General features: G+C 41.9%; 1 protein-coding gene across 10 annotated transcripts in view; it reads right to left on the bottom strand.

The window, feature by feature from the left end:
* Positions 1–6181, bottom strand: part of ARFGEF2 (ADP ribosylation factor guanine nucleotide exchange factor 2) — a 58822-nt gene extending 52641 nt beyond the window's left edge. For 3 of the 10 annotated variants that reach the window (XM_042861140.2, XM_065566680.1, XM_065566681.1), the window contains exon 1: positions 5869–6155. In XM_042861140.2, coding sequence (XP_042717074.2) covers positions 5869–6007 — 139 coding nt within the window. In that variant the 5' untranslated portion in view covers positions 6008–6155. Of the gene's footprint in view, positions 1–3427; positions 3450–5779 lie in introns of those variants that run through there. The other 7 variants (XM_042861138.2, XM_008172113.3, XM_042861139.2 and 4 more) reach the window with 5 other exon arrangements.
* Positions 6182–21415: the final 15234 nt, after the last annotated feature.

The raw sequence follows: 21415 nt of genomic DNA, 5'->3' as shown, positions 1-21415 counted from the left end.
AAACAACTGAATCTTTCTATGATGTAATCAGCAGTAACACTTAATGAAGAGATTTCAGTTATGTTAGGCTTCAATGAACAGTGCATTTTCACATTTCTCTGAGCTGCTTTTATTTGCAGAATCAGGCAGTCTGCCTCAAGTGATTTTCTTTGCAACTATTAGGACTACAAACTTTATTTCAAAACTATTAAAAGCTTCAATTCTGCATAGTTTGATCAAGCCATACTAGAGAGATAGCTGGCATATGGCACTAGTAAATCTAATCCAGGGGTTGGCAAACTTTCAGAAGTGGTGTGCCGAGTCTTCATTTATTCACCCTAATTTAAAGTTTCACGTGCCAGTAATACATTTTAACGTTTTTAGGTCTCTTTCTATAAGTCTATAATATATAACTAAACTATTGTTGTATGTAAAGTAAATAAGATTTTTAAAATGTTTAAGAAGCTTCATTTAAAATTAAATTAAAATGCAGAGCCCCCCCTGGACCAGTGGCCAGGACCCAGGCAGTGTGAGTACCACTGAAAATCAGCCCATGTGCCACCTTCGGCACGTGTGCCATAGGTTGCCTACCCCTGGTCTAATCCCTGCCTGATGATTTTTGTTTTTTTTTAATATAAATGCAGAGTATGTTGCTAACTTGTAATTAAGATTGTGCCTTGGATAGTCCTGTGGCAATGAAATTCAAAACTATGTTTAATACTCAGAATAGTTATTGGAAATGTTTTCGCCAGCCTTTCTAGACAAAGTTGCTGGTGGTGATGCAAGACCTTCCGCTTGGAGGCACATCCTGCCTGTTCTCAGCCGGTCTGGTCAAGACGACTTAGAATTTGTCTTAACTAGAAAAAGGGTGAGATTGGAGGAAAGCAGGGCTTTGGAGAGGAGCCCAGAGTTGGAGCGCGGACCAGTAGGTTTTTGCCTGGAGCTGGAGCGGAGCCGGAGTGGAGCAATTCAAAAATTTAATTGCTCCAAATCCCTGGAGGAAAGAGTCTGTTTTTTGGTTTTTAAATGACCCATATTGACTATGTTGGGGTTATAACAGCTGTTATACACCCACCCACACACACCCACGGGAAGTCTAGTGAAGACAGTGTAAAACTGAGGGGCTTTGTTTCACCACATGTTAACTAGCCAGATTGTAAATTGTATCATACACCACAGATGTTTATTCAAGGTCACTGCAACTTAAGGTTAAACAGGACAAGCAACAACTGTGCAGTCCTATCTAACTTTGATTTTAGAGTCAATTTAATTAACGTGTTCACACACAACTAAAAAGGTGAAGTGTAGATACATGTGAGATTTCCTATGCATTCACCCGCTACTAGGCTGGCTGCATAGTTTTGTCATTTAAAAATACTGCCATGTCACTTTAATGCAACCATATGCATGGCTAGTCTTGTGTCTCTCTTTTAATTACTGCCCTATGTTTCATCTTGTCTATATCCCATTGTAAGCTCTTCTAAGCCTGTGTTCCAATACATTTGTAAAGTGCCATATATGTCTATAGTATTCTATAAATGCTTATTATTCAGCTATTTATCCCGAGATTCTGGATACTTGTCTATTTTACACCAATTTTCTTGAGTTCACTGTCCTCCAGAGAACAGAGTCTCTGTTTAAAGACTCCATTTCTCCCATTCAATTTCTCCTGGGGTTTACAAGCATTAAGGGTACAAGCTACTATTACAAGCACTGCTGAAGCAAGACTCTGAATGAAGGAATCATTCAGACCCCATTTATTCTACACCCAATACCATACAACTCAACTAAGAAAAGTCTACAGAAACAAGTTGCTACAGATAACAGGCAGGACAGTTCTCGCCCCATAGATGGTCCTGACATAGTTAGGAGCATGACTGGAAAGTCCTTTCCTTTCATTCCTGTCTGGACTCCTGTTTAACATACAACTGAAACATCTTCACGGTATGTTTCTCATTTCTATGATGAGCTTTATGCTAGACATTGAGAAGCTCTTCTGAGAAAACTGCAGGTTGCTGATCTATTTGTAACCAGGGAGAGTGGGAATCTTGTCAAAAAATCATCAGTTACCAAAGACTTGAAATTACAGAGCAAGAGTACCTCCACCTCTTTTGACAAGAATCACCACAACATTCAGGGGCAATTCACACGTCAAGGGACATTTTCTCATCAACTGATTAATGTTACATACACATTTGGTTGATTTCAAATTTCACAGATGAACATTATTCTCACTGTCAAAAGATGTCCTCAAGCTTAATAGAAGAAAGTCCAGCTTTTCGCAGTTCCTTTCATATTTTTATAGTACAGCTGTGGAACTTCTCAGTTACTTGTATACATTCAATTTAGGAAGATACAATTATGAGAATAATTCAGTTATGGGACCTGCAGAATATCAACAATTTTATTTTCTAAATCAATTTAAGGACATGTGCATTATCTTGTCAAGGCTCAAAATCCCACACATTAAAAGAACAGCTATACAATTTAAAAGATTTGAATGTGCCCCTCAAAAAACTAAAATCCCACCCCTATTACTCTTGTCTTGAAAGTTAGAGAGAAAAATTAAGCTCCCAAATTTAGTGCTATCAGATTCAAGTTTATTACACAAGACATAGAAAGTTTTATTGAGGTGTTAAATATCAAGATAGTTAGTAATCAATCGAACTAAATGATTATTTAGAACAATGGAGTAGCAAACCTCACCCCCTCCAGTTATTTAGAATGAGAACCCATCATAAGTGCACCATGTTCTCCACAGGTACAGGTAGCGTGGGTCACTGATATATTAGTGTATTGTGGTCTCACTCGCTATTTTATGCTCTGGCATGCTATTAATTGAAGTATCATTAAACAATAAAGATCTGTTAATAAATGAGTATTCTAACAAGGAATTTCAAAAGAGACAGTTGACAACTGCATGATGTTAGTTACACACAAAACAAAATTCATCTTAATTCACTGAGCTCTTCTTTCATTAGATTAGCTCTGCTGGCAAATCATTAATTTAAAAAGAGTGCTAGATTATTTATTTGATATTCTGCAACACAATTATAGGAGTGTTTAAGATTTGAGTGGCCGGAGAAAACAGGTCTCATTAACAACAGAAGTCTCTTAACAATTCTGCAGCCTTATTCTCCCATAGTAGTTCCCTTGGATTAGGCAGTCTATCCTCAATTCCCCAGACTGCAAGGGCTGTGTTACTTCCACACTCCCCAGTGCATTTCATACTATACATACTTGATAACTGTGTTATTTAAAGAGTTTAAGATTCATTAATTATGAATTACACCAATGAACTCCAATGTAACTTATTTTTCTTCACCTGGAATAGAAAGTTCATCTGATATGGAGTAAAATTTAGTCAATGAAGTATTAATACCTGGATGCATAAATAGAAGAGAATGTATTCATGTTGCTGCTGAAAAAGTTATTTGGCAACACTCACCAAACATAACTTGTAGAGATTCCTTCAATGTAGCAACCAAGGCTCTACATGAGCAGGAATAGTTGAGCAATAGATTATCATCTGCCCAGGCCCAACTTTATGCCTGACACAGGTTTGGAAACAAAAATCCAAAAATGTGAAGAGTCAGCTTCATACCAACCATCACCACCAGTTTTCCCCCAAAAACAGTCTATATGCAGTGACACAAGAAATTAGTTCCAAATTCATTTATATCACTCTTATCAGAGCCTGAGCCACAGGGAATTTTATTAATAGCCCTAGTGTCTTTGACCACACCGCTTTAAGTGCTTTTTGATATTCTGCAGTTTGATAAAATTGTCTAGTTTCCTTTTGTTAATTATTCACTAGTAGAAATAATCCCGTGAAAGACAAGTACAATGAAATTGGGTTCCCCCCCATAATTAGCATCACAGGATTTCACTTTTTTGTTTTACTTCAAGTGTCATAAATAGTCAAACCAAGATCAATACATCTACTGGTAGCTAGTATTGTATTACCCATATTATTATTATCTCTTGTTTATTAAACACATTTTTAAGAACTAGAAACATGCTATTTATCACAGCTGTTGCATCTTACTACTTTAGACAACAGGCCTACAACTGGATCAATGCACACTCCTGTGCCTATATACAAATCCAATTCCAGGATTGGAGCTTTAGATTGTGAACTCTTTGGGGCATAGATTATTTTTTCCATGTGCATTTGTACAGCACCCAGCACAATGGAGTCCCAAATCCTCATTGGGGTTTCTGAATCTGGGGTCGCTAAGGCAATATGTATACCACCATCACCACATAACAGAAGTAGTCAACTTAAAAAAAAAAAAAAAAAATCAAATCACACGTATACCTGATTCCTGATCCCACCTCCCAGTCTAATGTTAATACAATTAACTCCAGAATATTTCTATAAGGCAGAGCTGGGGTGGAGTGTGTCCTTTTTTTTTTTTTTCCTTTTTTTTGGGGGGGGGAGGGGGATTGAGGGGGGGTATTTACATAGTGGACCGGACAGCATTTCATGTCTAGTCAGTTTCATTGTTTTCCCTGCATACTCAATGATTCTTTCCACCTATTATGTATTTCACACAGCTCTAGGGGAAATACACTGAAAAAAGAAACAAAACAAAAATAGCAACACTTGGTTTTACAGTTTTTGTGGCTTTACAAGTACTCCAGGGTAAATATAGGACCTAAAACTTAACTGATTAAAAAAAATTCAAGTTCATTTTATCCCTTTAAAGAACACAAACAAAAAAAGGCATATCAGGGATGGTCTAGACAGTATTTGGTCCTGCCATGCGGGCAGGGGACTGGACTCGATGACCTCTCGAGGTCCCTTCCAGACCTAGAATCTATGAATCTATGAATTTTGAATATAAAAACTGGACTGGTTGGCCAAATGCCATTCCCTCTCCTGCCCAAACTCTAATTTCCATTATCCTATACACTGTAACTTTCCCAAAATCCATTAACTTGGCTAATATAGAAGATTATTATTTGAAGAATAAAAGAAGATGTCAAAGAATTATCAGCTTGATTGATAGAACTGTTCTTAAAGTTGATAGTTTTTTGACAGTCCCTCCTGGTTTCCAGCTGTATAGCCCCTGAACTAGTTTAAAAAGAATCCACAGACAGCATTTAAATTTTACATTAACATCAGAAGTAAATCAATTGGACCTTGTTCTTTTCTCTGAGTTAAAAAAAAAGCCTCGTTTTCCTTCCCCCAAGCAAATTTGTCCAGAGAATAACAGAGTCTCTAAGAGTCAGGAAGATCCAGAGTCACGCTGTTTGCTCACAGACCGAAGAGGATCCAACGTGGCAGATTAACCTGCAGAATGGTAACTAATGACAATCGCAGTCACCGATAATGTCACTGCTCATTGGCAGAGACGGGCTGCACGCTGGCTCTACGCAGCCGGGGGAAGTAGGGAACTCCCAGCCCCGGCAGGGCTCGCCCAGCCACACCTGGCTGGCTCTCCCCTACCGGGGCGGGGGCACACAAAGGAAATGGCCATCCCCCAAAGGAAGGCTAAGTGTGACCCTGATCCAGACTCACCTGGCGCCACCTGTCGGGGTCCCCGCAGCTGCCTACGAGGGAGAATAGGCCCCCCAGGGAATACAGGAGACCTGGGGCGATCCGGGCTCACCCTCCGCCACCTGTCAGGGTGCCCGCAGCTGCCAAGGAGGGTGAATGGGCCCCCCAGGGAATACAGGAGACCTGGGGCGATCCGGGCTCACCCTCCGCCACCTGTCAGGGTGCCCGCAGCTGCCAAGGAGGGTGAATGGGCCCCCCAGGGAATACAAGGGACCTGGGGCGATCCGAACTCACCCTCCGCCACCAGTCAGGCTCCCCGCAGCTAGCCCTCGCCGCGCGGGGGCGGGGGCTTCCCGGGGAACAGGGCCCAGGCGCGGACTCACCCAGCGCCACCTGGCAGGCTCTCCGCAGCTGGCTGTACGGGGGCCGCTTCGCCTCCTTCTCCGCTAGGATCTTCTCCAGGGCCCGGGAGACGAACATGCTCTTGGTGCGGGTGTCCTGTTCCCGGGCCGGGGGCTGCATGGCCGAAGGCCCCGCCAGGGGAGGCGAACGGGGCTCAGAGGCTCCGGCCGCGTTGGGGCCCCATGATCTAGAAGAGGCGCGACTCCCTCAGCAGCGGCAATAGCGCCAGGGACACGGCGCCGCCATATTGGATCCGTCACGTGACTCCTCCAACGCTACCTTCCCCCGTCTTCCGGCGTGACCTCTGACCCCCCACAAAGTTGCCAATGGTGACGGAGAGGGCGGGGGTAGGAAAAGGGGAGGGGCCGGGACAGTGGGTGTGGCCTGACGGAGAGGCGTGTCCGTCGTGTCTGGGTTGATAATAAGGTCACAACTGGGGGGCCTGCAGAGGAGGAAAGGGGAAAGCCCCTCTCTCCCCCATTTCACACTGCTTCAGCCATTACTGCAGGATTTAAAGATTAATCTTTAATTTAAAATTGTGTCATGTGATTAAATCTCCAGGAATACGTCCAACCAGAATTGGCAACCCTAATAGTTACCCATGCTAGCTCGTATGGGTATGCCTAGCCTCTGCTACGATGGCAGCGTAGACATAGCCACAGTCAGGCGGCACCAGTGTGGCACCGTCACCACAAAGAGAGAAATGTCACTGTGCTAGGAAGTGACTCCGCATGCCACACCTCAACACCATTGCTTCTCAGTCAATGACATCATGTCATAAGCCAACATCGCTACTTCTTAGGACCTTGAACTCCTTCTGTCACAGGGCTGAACCCCCAAAATCAGAACAAAACGCATTTAGGTGGTAGAGAGTCGTGGTTGAGCCAATGAACGTTTGAGGACATTTTGTTGCAACTGTAACGCCGACAGACCCCGGTCATCCGCGGGTGGGATTGAACTAGGGAACCTCTGGAGCTTAGTGCGTGAGCCTGTACCGCATGAGCTAAAAGCCAACTACCTGTTAAATTAGTCTACTCTACAGCCTTAGCTAACTCTCTCTAAGTGGTCTTGGTACCACTGGGACATAACACCACACACAGGAGGTGTGTGGGTTACACATTGTCATCACATCAAATTGGCAGCACATTCATTGCCATATAATATTGCAATGTGATTAGGTCTGCTCCAAAAATATTAGGTATTTTATGTAAAAATAAAAAATGTTCTAAATTTGTCCCAGATTTGTTTTTATTTTTCAGTGAATCAAAATGAAAATTTCAAATTAAAAAGTTCAGTTTCTATTCGTATTGAAAAATTTCATTTGTTTTGGGTTTGTGTTCCCTTTGAGTAGAACCCTAGAAAAGTAGGGCTGAAAGGGAATTCAAGAGATTATCTAGTCCATCCCCCTGCCCTGAAGCAGGACCAAGTATACCGAGAACATCCATGACAGATGTTTGTCCAACCTGTTCTTAAAAACCTCCAATTATGAGGATTCTGCAACCTCCCTTTGAAGACTATTCCGGTGCTTAACTATCCTTATAATTAGAAAGTCTTTCCTAATATGGAACCTAGATCTCCCTTGCTTCAGATTAAGCCAATTACTTCTTGTTTTATCTTCAATGGACATGGGAACAAAAGATCACCTCCTCATAATAGCCCTTAATTTATTTTAAGACTGTTATCAGATCCTCACTCAATCTTCTTTTCTCAAGACTAAACATGCCCATTTGTTAAACGTTTCTTCATTGGTCAGGTTTTCAAATCTTTTATCATTTGACTTCCCTTTTGTCACAGCCAGATCTAGTAATCAGAGCCAGAATCAGCAAACACGAGATAGGAGTCAAGAATCAGCTGGATCAGAATACCAGAAGGTCAGAAGCAGAAGACAAAATGGAGGCCCAGATCAGGTGCCATGAAATCAAGCCGAGGAGGGGGAGCCACACAGTCCAGGGTAGGCTAGAGGCAGAATTGCTCAAACAGCTTCCTGTTCCTGCTGCCAGTCAGCCACTCTGGGACTCTGCCAATCAGACCTCAGGGGTGGAGCTTCACATTGGGAGTGGGCTTCATGGGTCCCAGGTAAGCTATTGCCAGTAGGCTGCCAGATGGAGGATAGGAGTGTGGCTGCTCTTGTGGGCTACATTCAAGCCCCCTGGCTCCTGACACCATTTTCCAGTGGGAAAAGGGAAAGAAATGGGAAAAAACAAAATATTAATTTTCTATTCAAATTGGGGGGAAAAATGAATTTTTTTATTTGAAATGAAATTAAATGAAAGCTTTCTAATCAAGACTATTTAAATGTTTCATTTCAATTCATTTTGTTGAAAAATCAAAACATTTAGAGTAAATTAATAAAATTAAAATGCATCATCGTGTTGGAGCTACTTAGCTACTCATTTATATAAATGTCTCAGTAGATAGTAGAAGGTTTGTATTTGGGACCAGCCCTGCACAACTGATCTTATGGGGGAAAAGGGAGCTCCAAAACCCTAATGCTACCAATGCTGGCACCTGTTGGACTTTTGAAAACTTGGCCTCATTTCTTGCCCCAGGGTTTGTGGGGATAAGCTATTACATGCCTATCTGATATCATTTAAAATGTGTAACTGATCTGTGGGAACCATCGGATCTTAGATATCCACATAACTTCAGTTGCACCCAGAAACAGATGCAGAAACAATTTAATGTTGCTTGTTATTTGTATGCACAAAATTATGAATACTGAAAGAGAGGCAATTTAACACAATTCTGTTCACTTGTTTAATGCCTTTCATCTCATGATCTCAACATACTTTATCAGTATTAACTTTCACAGCATTATCCCTATTTTATAGATGGGGAAACTAAGAAACTGTAAGGTTGAGAGACTTGAGCAAGATCATACAGTGAGGTAGGGCCAGAGCTGAGATGAGAATCCAGGATCCTAGACACCCAGTCTCCTTTTGTAACCACTAGACCCCTTCCTCTCTAATCTCTTTATCCTTTGACCTCAACAATAGAAGCCCATTGTGACACACTGTACCCCATGTGATACCCTGTATCCCATGTTCATGCATGTTATATGGTTATTATATATTATGTACAAAGTATGCCTGGTGAGGTATCATTTGAAAACTCACAAACTGCTGAATATTATTATCCTGCTGAAATGTGTGTAATATCACTGCATGTAAAATTGTGAGATTTTGCTATATGATTGTTACTGAAATATGCTGTAGTTCTGGGTAATGCCCTCAGACCATTTTCACAAAGGCACATTGGCACGCCAGCTGGGCGCTAAAAGGCCAGTATCTGCTTAATTGGAGAATCACCACCAGGGGAGTTATAAACAAAGTATTTACAATTCACCTGATGGACAGCTTGCAGAGGATGTACGCAATGGGACTGCTGACCCCATGACCCAGTAAAGACTTTTCCAGTACAAGGGGTTGGAATATAAGAAGGGGGGGAAAGGCCTCTGGCCACCTCTACCATCTCCTCTCCTCTCCCATGACATCAACAAATACCTAAAGAACACTGAATTAAGAGGAGTGGTCCCAGGCTGGAAAAAGAAGCAGCCTGTGAAATGAATTATAGCTAATGGTGAGATAACCTATTTTGTTTTTAGAACTATTAGCCTTGGTAAAGTTTAGGAATTAGATTGGTGTTTTATCTTTTTATTTCTTTTGTAACCAATTCTGACTTTTATGCTTTATCACTTGTATCATTTAAAATCTATCTTTGTCTAGTTAATAAACTTGTTTATTGTTTTATCTAAACCAGTGTGTTTGGTTGAAGTGTTTGGGAAAACTCTACTTAGGTCAATGGGGTTAGTGCATATGCATTACCCTTTGTTGGAATGACAGACTAATTTATGAGCTTGTGGGCTACTGAGCAGTACCAGACACACATTTCTGGGATACAAGGCTGGGACTGGGGGATATGTGGGTGTCGTCTTCTATCTATTCATGAATGGCTGGGAGAGCATTCATGTAAACATCTGGGAGTGATGTTACATACTAGTGGCTGTGCATGAGCAGGCCAGGAATGGCTGTTCTGACAGTAAAGCAGTGTAAAAGGCACCCCAGGCTAGAGAGATAGGGGACACAGCAGTTCAGTAGTCCACGTTGTACCTGGGGGAATGTCACACTTATAACACCCAAAATGATCTCTGGATTTTAATGTATTCCTATGGCTACCCCTACTGTTTGCTTGAGCTGCTACATGAAACATTTGTCATCATGGAAATGCAATGAGCTCAATTGTGTCAGAAAAATTACATGACATTTTAGACAAAAAAGTGAAGAATGTATACTATCCAATTGAAACTACTGGGGCAAATAAGGTTTTCTAGATTGTTATATGAGTGGGAATATTTCCAGGTCAACAGGGCTTTTACTCAACCCTTTCAAATGGCACCAAAGTGTCCTCAAGCAACAGGACTTTGATTTTTTCTTAACCAAAAGACACCATCAGGAGTCCAAGGTTAATATCTTTCTGAGGCTCTGGTTCAGTACTGACTTGGGAAAGAGTGACAGATGCTTTGTGACTAATCCCACTGCCCACAGGCCAATGAGGACTGTAGACTCAACCAGCACTAAAACAAAGAACTCAGAGGGAGTAGAATCAGTAATAATGGAGGATCAGAAGTGACAGATGCAGTATTTAGTGGAGATCATTTTAAAGCCTGCTCCCATAAGAAGTCCTTGGGTTTTCTTTGGAGATCTCCAATCCAAGAATGGATACAGTATAAGAGTGATTAGCCATGAGATCACAGTCTATTGTAGGTGTGAGTGCAAGCAAAACCTATTAGTTATCAAAGTTCTCTTGCAGCTAATAGTAGGTTTGGCCTTTTGGTGATAGGATGGAAATACGTAGTGTAACAAAAGGGGAGACTATATGGAAAGGTTAATATCCTCCTGGAGGGACTGTCTGCTGAAGTTATTGTAGGGCAACTGATGGGTACTTCCCTTTGCTTGAAATCAAGAAGGTGAATTTAGAATGAGTTTCGGGGTCGGGGGGGCGGGAATGAAGTAAATCAAAAGTTGCACATGTATTGGATTTATCTCACAGTCAAAAATCAAGTCCCCATCCCACAATCCCCAGTCCCTCCATTCACTGCCCCTTATCAGATCCTCCCCCAGAACATTCCTGAATTACACTGTCTTCTTGGCTGCCCAGCTGTTGCTTTTCTTTTCTGGGATAATAATATTTAACTATCTTAAAGGGAAGATGGTTGTGAAGCTGCATTCATTAATAATGCTCAAAATGCCCTGAGACCTTTGAGGAAGGATATTAAAGGAGTGTGAAGTTTTGTTATTATTTTAACCAAAGGTCTGTACATAGACAACAGGTGCGACTCCCCTCTGTTGAGAGATGCTGTACAATTCCACAGAGAAGGCCAGCTGCAGCCAAGAATAACAAACAGATGTCCTGGCACAGGTAAAGGTAATGAAAGAAGAGAAGTGATTTCACACATGAAGAAAATTAAATTCCATTTTAAAAGGCCTTAGTCCCCTGACTGAGAGCAGGAGAAAGGAAATGGCTTAAAGAAAACTAGTTTTTATTAGCAAGGGGCTGACATTGCAGTTTTAAAGCGACTAAGTTGTAGATCATATACAACAGGAAAACCTACCTGCTCTGGAACATTAGATCAGCATCAAGTTTTCAGGAAAAGTCCAAGCTGATGGCTATCAGAGTGACTCAGGCTAAGCGTGCTAGGATAGAGAAGCAGCCTTCACTACATCATCTTTGGCTCCAGCCTAGCGCAGTACACTGTCAGATAATTATTTTGGTATGTTAAAGGTACCTTCTAGTGGAAACCTGAACCCAGAGCTAAGCACACAAGTAGGTGCTAAAGTCATTTACTAATTAGGTTGTGCGGGGTATTGATAAAATAAAACAATAAATAGAAAAAACAAATGCAAATGATATTTAGTATAGTAAAATAATGATAAATAAGGAAACATTAAACTGAGAAAAAATGTGGTTTACCTACAGTTCCATAGGCCAAGTCACTGTAACCATGGCATTTTCTGGTACTGTATTTGTGACATGCCAGAACGATGTATTCTAGTGCAGGGATTCTCAACCTTTTCTTTCTGAGGTCCCCTCAATATGCTATAAAATCTCCAAAGCCCACCTGTGCCACAATAACTGTATTTCTCCATATAAAAGCCAGGGCTGGCATTAGGATGTAGCAAGCAGGGCAATTGCTCAGGGCCCATGCCACAGAGGGAACTGCAAAGCTAAATTGCTCAGTCTTCAGCTTAGAATATCAGGGTTGGAAGGGACCTCAGAAGATCATCTAGTCCAACCCCCTGCTCAAAGCAGGACCAATCCCCAGATAGGTTTTTAATCCCACTTCCCTAAATGCCCCCCCTCAAGGATTGAATTTACAACCCTGGGTTTAGCAGGCCAATGCTCAAACCACTGAGCTATGCCTCCCCCCAAGTATGGGGTTCAGGGCCCAGGGCTGCAGTCCTGTGTGGTGGGGCTTCAGCTTTCTGCCCTGGGCCCCAGCAAGTCCAATGCCAGCCATGCTTGGTGGACCCCCTGGAACCTGCTCACAGCCCTCCAGGGGGCCCCAGTCCCCTGGTTGAGAACCACTGTTTTAGGGTGTAAATGCTGTAGCAGACAGGAAGACTTATTCGAACAGGAGGACTTTGGAAGCTACATATCATGGTGATGGGAAAATTAGAAAGATATAGATTAATAATATCAAGTAAGATTAAATTAGATTGTAGGAACTATAAAAAATGTTTAAAAGATGGAGTTCATTGCAGGATTGAAGCTTTAATTTAGGTTTAATTTTCTGCTGAAAGTCCTCCTGCAACCTGGTAATTTATGTGTTTAGTTCAGGTTTTCTTTACAGAGCACATTCATTCTTGTTAGTATTTGAATTTGAAATATAGGCACATATTAATCCCCATTGACTTCAGTGTGTTCACGGCAGGGATAGATTTGGGCCAATCATTTGGCTCAACTTTTTATAGTAACCATATGACTAATTGATACTCCCTCTGAAAATTCATACTCCCTACAACATTGGACCACCATATAAAGAAAACGGGAGCTTCTGTAGTAGCAACTAACTTTATTAAACATCTAGAGAATTGCTTCAAAATACAGAATGCTAAATACTCCAGATTCTTCTCTGGTATTTTCCTGTGAAGTCCCAGTTTTCTACTGTTTCTATATATCCAATACACTACAGAATAAAACATGAGGCTAGATTCCTTAATAATTTTGTATTTCCCTTGTTTAATAAAGCATAGGTCATTGTTTTCTATCTTGCATAAACATTTGTGTGCCTCGTTTGAGAGTTTAATTACCAACATTGCATGTACAATCAGATTAAATGAAGATGCAAATAACTGCTTAGATATCTTATCAACAGCTTCCACCCCACCATCAACCTCAGCCTGGACCAATCTACACAGGAGGTCCACTTCCTAGACACCACGGTGCAAATAAGTGATGGTCACGTTAACACCACCCTATACCGAAAACCCACCGACCGCTATGCCTACCTTCATGCCTCCAGCTTCCATCCCGGACACACCACACGATCCATTGTCTACAGCCAAGCACTGAGATACAACCGTATCTGCTCCAACCCCTCAGACAGAGACCAACACCTACAAAATCTTCACCAAGCATTCTCAAAACTATAATACCCGCATGAGGAAATAAGGAAACAGATCAACAGAGCCAGACGTGTACCCAGAAGCCTCCTACTGCAAGACAAGCCCAAGAAAGAAACCAACAGAACCCCACTGGCCATCACATACAGTCCCCAGCTAAAACCTCTCCAATGTATCATCAGTGATCTACAACCCATCCTGGACAACTGCTGAGCTTCAGTTCATCTGCAAATTTGACACCATCAGCTCAGAATTAAACAAAGACTGTGAATGGCTAGCCAACTACAAAAGCAGTTTCTCTTCCCTTGGTGTTCACACCTCAACTGCTAGAAGAGGGCCTCATCCTCCCTGATTGAACTAACCTCGTTATCTCTAGCCTGACTCACTCTTGCTTGCATATTTATACCTGCCTCTGGAAATTTCCACTACATGCATCCGAAGAAGTGGGTATTCACCCACGAAAGCTCATGCTCCAATATGTCTGTTAGTCTATAAGGTGCCACAGGACTCTTTGCTTCTTTTAGATATCTTAGTGATGCAATTGTGCATAAGCATTTCTAAAAATCAGGGTTATGTGTTGTTTTTAAATTGTGACATTGTAGAAAGATAAGGTGTGCAGAATCCACAGGTGATGTCTCCCAGAGCCAAACCACTGATTTTCATGTAATTCTTTGGACATGTGCAGTTTCACAGTGATACTTCCTTCTGCATATAGTTTTAAAGGAAGCCTGACTGCCTTGCAGAACTGCAAAGTCTCCTGGGGTCACTGAACGTTGTGAGATGCAGCTCACAGATGTATAGCTCTGCTGCCTCTTTGTATAACTGTCTACTAAACGTTTTAGGAAAAAATAATGCAAAACCATAATGTGTCACATTTGTTGGAATAGCAGGAAATCAGCACAGTTTGTAGAACTGTAAACAACTGCAGGACCGTGCGCTGACTTCAGGATCTTGCTAGGGCTCTACATTTCAGTTTCAAGTTCCTCTCCTTTAGAAGTGATTCTCCCCAGTTGTCTCTCAGATAGATATGGCCACATCACTGCTCTGTCAGTTACATTTCTATGATTCTTCTCTTCTCAACCTCTGCAGGGAACATGAGAAAACGTCTCTTCATACTTGAGAAGGATTATGTTTCCATGCATCCAGCTCCCTTACTCTCTATAGAATCAAAGCTGTGTGCATGCGGATGTCAAGGGTTAGAATTCAGAGCATTATTCCAGGCAACTGCAGCAGCAGCAAAGGGAATGGAAGCTTATTTTTTTCCTGATTCAACATAGGCAATATGACACCTGTCGTACTAGCAGCACCAAATACAGCATTGTAAAATATTAAGGAAAAACTGCTACAAATACCTCATGATACAAACACAAGCCGCACACCTGGAGACTGCTATAATAGTAAGGGGGTGCAGAAAATACATGGGGAATTTTATGCCAATTTTATGTATGTAATTATTACAGCTATGTGCTCAAATAGCAAAGTTTTATTTGCATGTACAATTAGCTAGTTTTCAAACAATCACAGAAACTACATATGCAGTTTTAGTCACAATTACATGTCTAAATTATTTGAAAATCTGGTCTCATCTATTTTTCACTGTTTATGCTGTTCACATTTAGCATTTCTTTCAGTATGGACACTGAAAGCAGATGAGTGCATTTCAATTTTGTTTAGTCAAACTTTAAGATTCTTATGCACTAACAATCCTGCAGAATATGGATTACAAACGCTGCAGAAAAATGTCTGTTTAATATATTAGGGCTGTCGATTAATTGCAGTTAATCATGGGATTAACTCAAAATAATTAATTGTGATTAATTGCAGTTTTAATCGCACTGCTAAACAATAGAATACCAATTGAAATGTATTAAATATTTCGATGTTTTTCTACATTTTCAAATACGGTGATTTCAATTACAACACAGAATACGAAGTGTATATTATTTTTTATTACAAATATTTGCACTGTAAAAATGATAAAAGAAATAGTATTTTTCAATTCACCTCATACAAGTACTGTAGTGCAATCTCTTTGTTGTGAATGTGAAACTTACAAACAGATTTTTTTTTGTTACGCAACTGCACTCAAAAACAAAGCAATGTAAAACTTTAGAGTTTACAAGTCCACTCGGTCCTACTTCTTGTTCAGCCAATCACTAAGACAAACAAATTTGTTTACATTTACGGGAGATACTGCTGCCTGCTTCTTATTTACAATGTCACCAGAAAGTGAGAACAGGCATTTGCATGGCACTTTTGTAGCCGGCATTCCAAGGTATTTATATGCCAGGTGTGCTAAACATTCATGCTTCGGCCACCATTCCAGAGAACATGCTTCCATACTGATTCCGTTCATTAAACAATGTATTAATTAAATTTGTGACTGAACTCCTTGGGGGAGAATTGTATGTCCCCTGCTCAGTCTTACCCGCATTCTGTCATATATTTCAGGTTATAGCAGTGTCGGCTGATGACCCAGCATATGTTGTTCATTTTAAGAACATTTTTACTGCAGATTCACAAAATGCAAAGAAGGTATGTAACGGTGCAGACCCACTACCATGGCACCTCCTGCTGGTCGTGCTGGGAATTAGCTCTCTTGGACCATCAGGGCGCCTTTTACTAGCAGCCTCTCACTCGCCATTACTTCTACTTCCTCCACCGTCTCCACCATCTGGACCCCCGTCGCTCCCAAACCGCAGCATCCTCCTCAGGACACGGCTCTCCGGCTGTGCCCAACTGTCTCCCTGCTTTCAGGGGAAAGGTGGTCCTCAGTCCCTCCAATTGCCTCAGCAGACAACTGCAGTCTCTAGTCTAACCCCTGGCTTCAGGGGCAAACTGCAGTCTGGATTTAGGCCACTCTCCTCATAGGCAAGTCGGAGTAAAGGGGCAGGGGGACCCAGGCCTGCCCGCTACTCTGGGTCCCAGCCCAGGGACCCTATAGCCGTAAACCACTTACTGCCCTTCCTCATATTCCCACTGCCAACTTTTTCTGGGCCACTTCCCCTGTAGCCCTAGCACCTTCCCTGCCCCTGCTTCAGGGCCTCAGTCTGGCCATGGTCAGCCAAAAGCTCCCCTATTGCTCCGCTACCCTACCCAGCACGGCAGTATCTCAGGCGCTCCTCGGCCAACAGTCTTTCTCCCTTGCCCTCCAGGAAGAAACTGCCTTTTACTCTGCTGAACAGCCCTTTATATATGGGCTTCTCCAGAAAGCCTTTTCCTGATTGGCTCTCCCAATAAACCCTTTCCTGATTGGCTGGGTGCTGCACAGCTTTTCCAAGGCTGCCTTAACCCTGCTTCTGCCTGTGTGGGGCAGCCACCCCACCCCAAGGTGAGATTTCTGAAGATAGATACAGAACTTGACCCAAGGTTTAAGAATCTTAAGTGCCTTCCAAAATTTGAGAGGGACAAGGTGTGGAGCATGCTTTCAGAAGTCTTAAAAGAGAAACACTCAGATGTGAAAACTACAGAACCCGAACCACCACAAAAAAAAAAGTCAACCTTCTACTGGTGGCATCTGACTCAGATAATAAAAATGAACATGCATCAGTCCACACTGCTTTGGACTGTTATCAAGCAGAACTCATCATCAGCATGGACACATGTCCCCGGGAAGGGTGTTTGAAGCACGAAGGGACATATGAATCTTTAGCGCATCTGGCACGAAAACATCTTGCAATGCCGGCTACAACAGTGCCATGCGAATGCCTGTTCTCACTTTCAGGTGACATTGTAAACAAGAAGCGGGCAGCATTATCTCCTGCAAATGTAAAAAAACTTGTTTGTCTGAGCGATTGGCTGAACAAGAAGTAGGCCTGAGTGGACTTGCAGGCTCTAAAGTTTTACATTGTTTTATTTTTGAATTTTTTTTTACATAATTCTACATTTGTAAGTTCACCTTTCATGATAAAGAGATTGCACTACAGTACTTGTATTAGGTGAATTGAAAAATACTATTTCTTTTGTTTTTTTACAGTGCAAATACTTGTAATCAAAAATAAATATGAAGTGAGCACTGTACACTTTGTATTCTGTGTTGTAATTGAAATCAATATATTTGAAAATGTAGAAAACACCCAAAAATATTTAAATAAATGGTATTCTATTATTGTTTAACAGTGCGATTAATCACAATTAATTTTTTTAATCGCGCGATTAATTGCAATTAGTTTTTTTAATCACTTGACAGTCTTAATATATATATTTGGAACTTAAATTCATGGAAACATTTCTATTGGTCTTGGGTTTTGCAATGATTTAAAAACTAAAAAACTAAATTTTGAACCTGACAAAGTTTCTTTCAACAGAAAGGTGATTCCAGAATGCACTTTGCTCTGCAGTGATGTTAAAACAACAGTGTCTAGCAGGGATCTCGAAGCACTTTACAATGGAAGTTAAGTTTCACAACCCCTCTGTGTGGTAGGTCAGTATTAAAGGGCAAAATTCATGCCTGCTATAAATTTGTTGAAATTAATGAAGTTACAATAGGGATGAATCTGGCCCATAATATCCATTTTGCAAATGAGGAAAGTGAGGCTCGGAGAGATTAAATGGCCTACGTCACCGAGCCAGGCAATGGCAGAAAGGGAAATAGAGCCTAGAAGGGAAACAGAGCTGACTCCCAGTCCTGTGCGGTAACCACACAAAGTCTGGAGTAGAGGACTGCAATTTTGGAGAGTATTTTTACAGGTCTAAAGGATTGTTTTGAAAATACACTATAAGGCTTAGTATTTTTCATGCTGGGCTATTAAATTGCATGAGGCATTTTCAAAATACCCCTCCAGATTTGTGACAATATCCTGCAGGGTTGCAGCCCTGGTCTATGTCTTGATCCCTTGAAGTGTCCCCACACCACTGCAGAGTGAACAGCTTTCTGTGGGGTCCCACAGCACTGAAGGATAGTTTTGGTGTCATGCGCCCCATTGGTAGAGTGGATTTGCATTAAGGGCTAAAACACTGATAGTATTATGTGGGGTCTGATTACAGTTTTCAAACCAGAAATCTGGGTCAGAAAGGCAAAGGCTGGGAATCAGCTTTTCAGGTTAGTGTTGATTCAATGTGTTCCTCACAGTGAATTAGTTAGGAAGGTTGCCGTGCTTTGTATGACTCGGCTGCTTCCTTGAATTCTTCCTCACAGCTCCACTGCAGCTCTACTACAGCAAAAGCTTTCACATCCTTTCCACCGGCTGTCTCAGTGACTGAGCCCCATCTCATTTAATTTGTTCTGATCTGTGGGGCAAGAAATTCAGCACAAACTTAAAAGCGTCATCACTGATAGAACAAAAACTAAGTGACAATTTTAATTTTTTTTCTGACTGGTTTCATTTAGAAAAGAAAGGGATTAATATATCTCCCCAACAGTTGGAATTCAAGCTGTGTCACCTCCGGATAAATCATCCCTCACTGCGGGAGGGAGAAGGAAAGGAATCGAGATGGGCTAAAATGCAGAGTAAGGGAGAGCTGGAAGAGGAGAATAAAGAAGAGAGAGCTAGGTCAGCTGTGGTAGTGAGCTCTGCAGTCAAAGGGAAATCTGTGTCTGTGATTTGACTAGTTTCACAAGACACATCAGTGCTGAAGTCTGTATCCTAGAAGTGGGTAAGCATATGCTAGAGGGTACATGACAGCCCTGCTTGTACTCCTGGCCAAAGGCAGTATTTGGCCTTTTAGTGTAAGTTAAGTAGGCAGCATCAGATGAAAAATCTCTGGTGGGGATTGTGACAGATAACCTTTGGTCTGTCAATAATTCATCTTTGATAGAGTGCAAAGATAAAATTAAGAGGGAGCTATGTGACAAGTGAATCCTGTATCTTTAAAGGCAAACAGTCCAGCCAGGGCAAATTAACAGGATAGAAAGTGTGGCCACTGGGTTAGAAAAAGAAGCCAACTGTCCATAGAGTGGAGGATGCTTATTAGGAACTAAGGGCCCAATTCTTATTTACACTAAGGCCCTTTTACACAATTACCCTAATTTTAATGCCCCTTTATGCTCCCAGAGTGGTGTAAAAGGGGCCTTAGTGTACATGTGAATCAGGCCCAAGATGTGGCAGGTGTACAGGAACCTGCACTGTTTATCCAAAGCAGTGATGGGGAACCCATTTGCAATGGACATGTCAAAAGACACTGGAATCTCCCCCTCTGGAGAAAACGGGGCACACCTCTGTGTGTGTGGAGGGGCTGGTGGGGAGCCTGTCTGGAATTAATAAATCACATGTCACAAAAACATGAAAAGTATGTCAGTGGTAAGTCAGGTAGGAAGGAAGAGATGAATGCTGCCTTCTCACCGGGTCTCACACACAATCCTGCCAAGAGGACTGGGAAGAAAGGGACAAGCTGGACCGGAGAGAGCACATTTCCTAGAAATGTCAGATGTTACTTATTTTCCTGTGACAGCATGAAGAGGACTGCTCTAGATTAGCTATTGCAGACCACAAGACTAGCTATTTTATACGCACTGTTTCTCTTGCTTTAATCTGATTCTTTTACTTGCTCTGTTTTTAATAAATCTTGTATTACTGCAACTCATGTGGTTTTAGAGTGTGGTTTGGGAATTTCACACAGGCCATCCCGGAGGGGGGAAACCTTTCAACTCTGGGTTTGTCTAGATTAGGAAAAGAGGCTGAGGTTAGGTGGGGTTAGCTAACATGTGTTTAACCCTGATCTTTCCCCTAGTGTGAAGAGAGATTAACATCTTGTTACTGGATTTAGTTAATGGAAATTGATCCTAGGGGGGAATTTAGGGCTCACCAATGCAGCCTTCTCCTCAGGGACCTGGACAGCCTTTCCTTCTGCCCTCTGTTCATGGAATTCAAACTGTCTTTCCTCCCTTGACACAAGCTCGTCTCTCTGGGCCTTTCCTTTCCTAAAGCCTTCTCTGGCATCTTCCATGCTGTTTCTCAGCAAGGAATCACTGGTCCAGCCCCCAGCCCTGGGAGAGCTGCTGCTTTCACCAGAGTCTCCCTCATGCTGAGCTCAGAGAGATCTTATATCCTGCTTCCCCCAATAAGCCTTTCTTGCTCCAAGTCATATGCTCCCATCAAGGGATTACAACCAGACTGGGAGCATGGCCAAAGCTTCATAGTAGGTGTGGTGGGCCGTGCCTTCCCTTAAAGGACCAGCATGCTCTGGTACAGTCTGTCAGATTGCAAACAGTTTCTGCTCTCTAGTCTGTAGCTCCTGAGAATAATTCTTGTGCTTCTGAAGCTAATTATCCTCCTGTTTATAACCGTGTCTCACTGCTGGTCATAACAAAAACTTTTTTCAGCAAACACAGTGACCTTCTGTGCCTTAGTTTCTAGGGATGCTTTTACAGATCCCTTTCTCTGGATTTTGAGGCCTTGCACGTATTGTTACTCAGATGAGACTCAAACAGCTCTTGCACATTAATTCAAAATTGTTAGGAGCCAAAGAGGTTTGGAAAATTGCTGGTTGAAGGTAATTCCCTTCCTTTTCCATTAGGAGTGGGGTACAGTAAGCTGCTGCATGTTTGTTAGGATCTAAGAGGGTAATATTGCAGAACGGCCTCTGCTCAAGTATTAGTTAATGTTGGGTTTAAGGCAGAAGGAGTCAGATTGCCTGTTATACGATTTGACTAGGTAGGTGTCCAGGATACCATAAAAGACACCAGAGTTTCAAACAGTAACAAAAATCCAAGTTTATCCAAGCCATAACATGAGAAATGCATGTATGCTAGAAACCCTGGTTCCATGTGTCCCTGTCTCACAATGCAGCTGTGTGTGTGCATGAATCCATTATAACTGCACATGCCTACTTATACTGTTGTTATGAGATTAAACATTGCTTTGATAGTACTGTGGACACATGAGCTTTTCTGACTGGCTGCCAATGAGGTTAGACTCATGTGAGTAATGTGAAGTAATTGCACAGACTATCTATTCTTATTTATTGT

The sequence above is a fragment of the Chrysemys picta genome, chromosome 13, assembly GCF_011386835.1.
Source record: "Chrysemys picta bellii isolate R12L10 chromosome 13, ASM1138683v2, whole genome shotgun sequence".
In the NCBI taxonomy this organism is placed as follows: Eukaryota; Metazoa; Chordata; order Testudines; family Emydidae; genus Chrysemys; species Chrysemys picta.
Note: the sequence above shows the minus strand (reverse complement) of the source record. Positions and strands in the feature narration are given on the sequence as shown.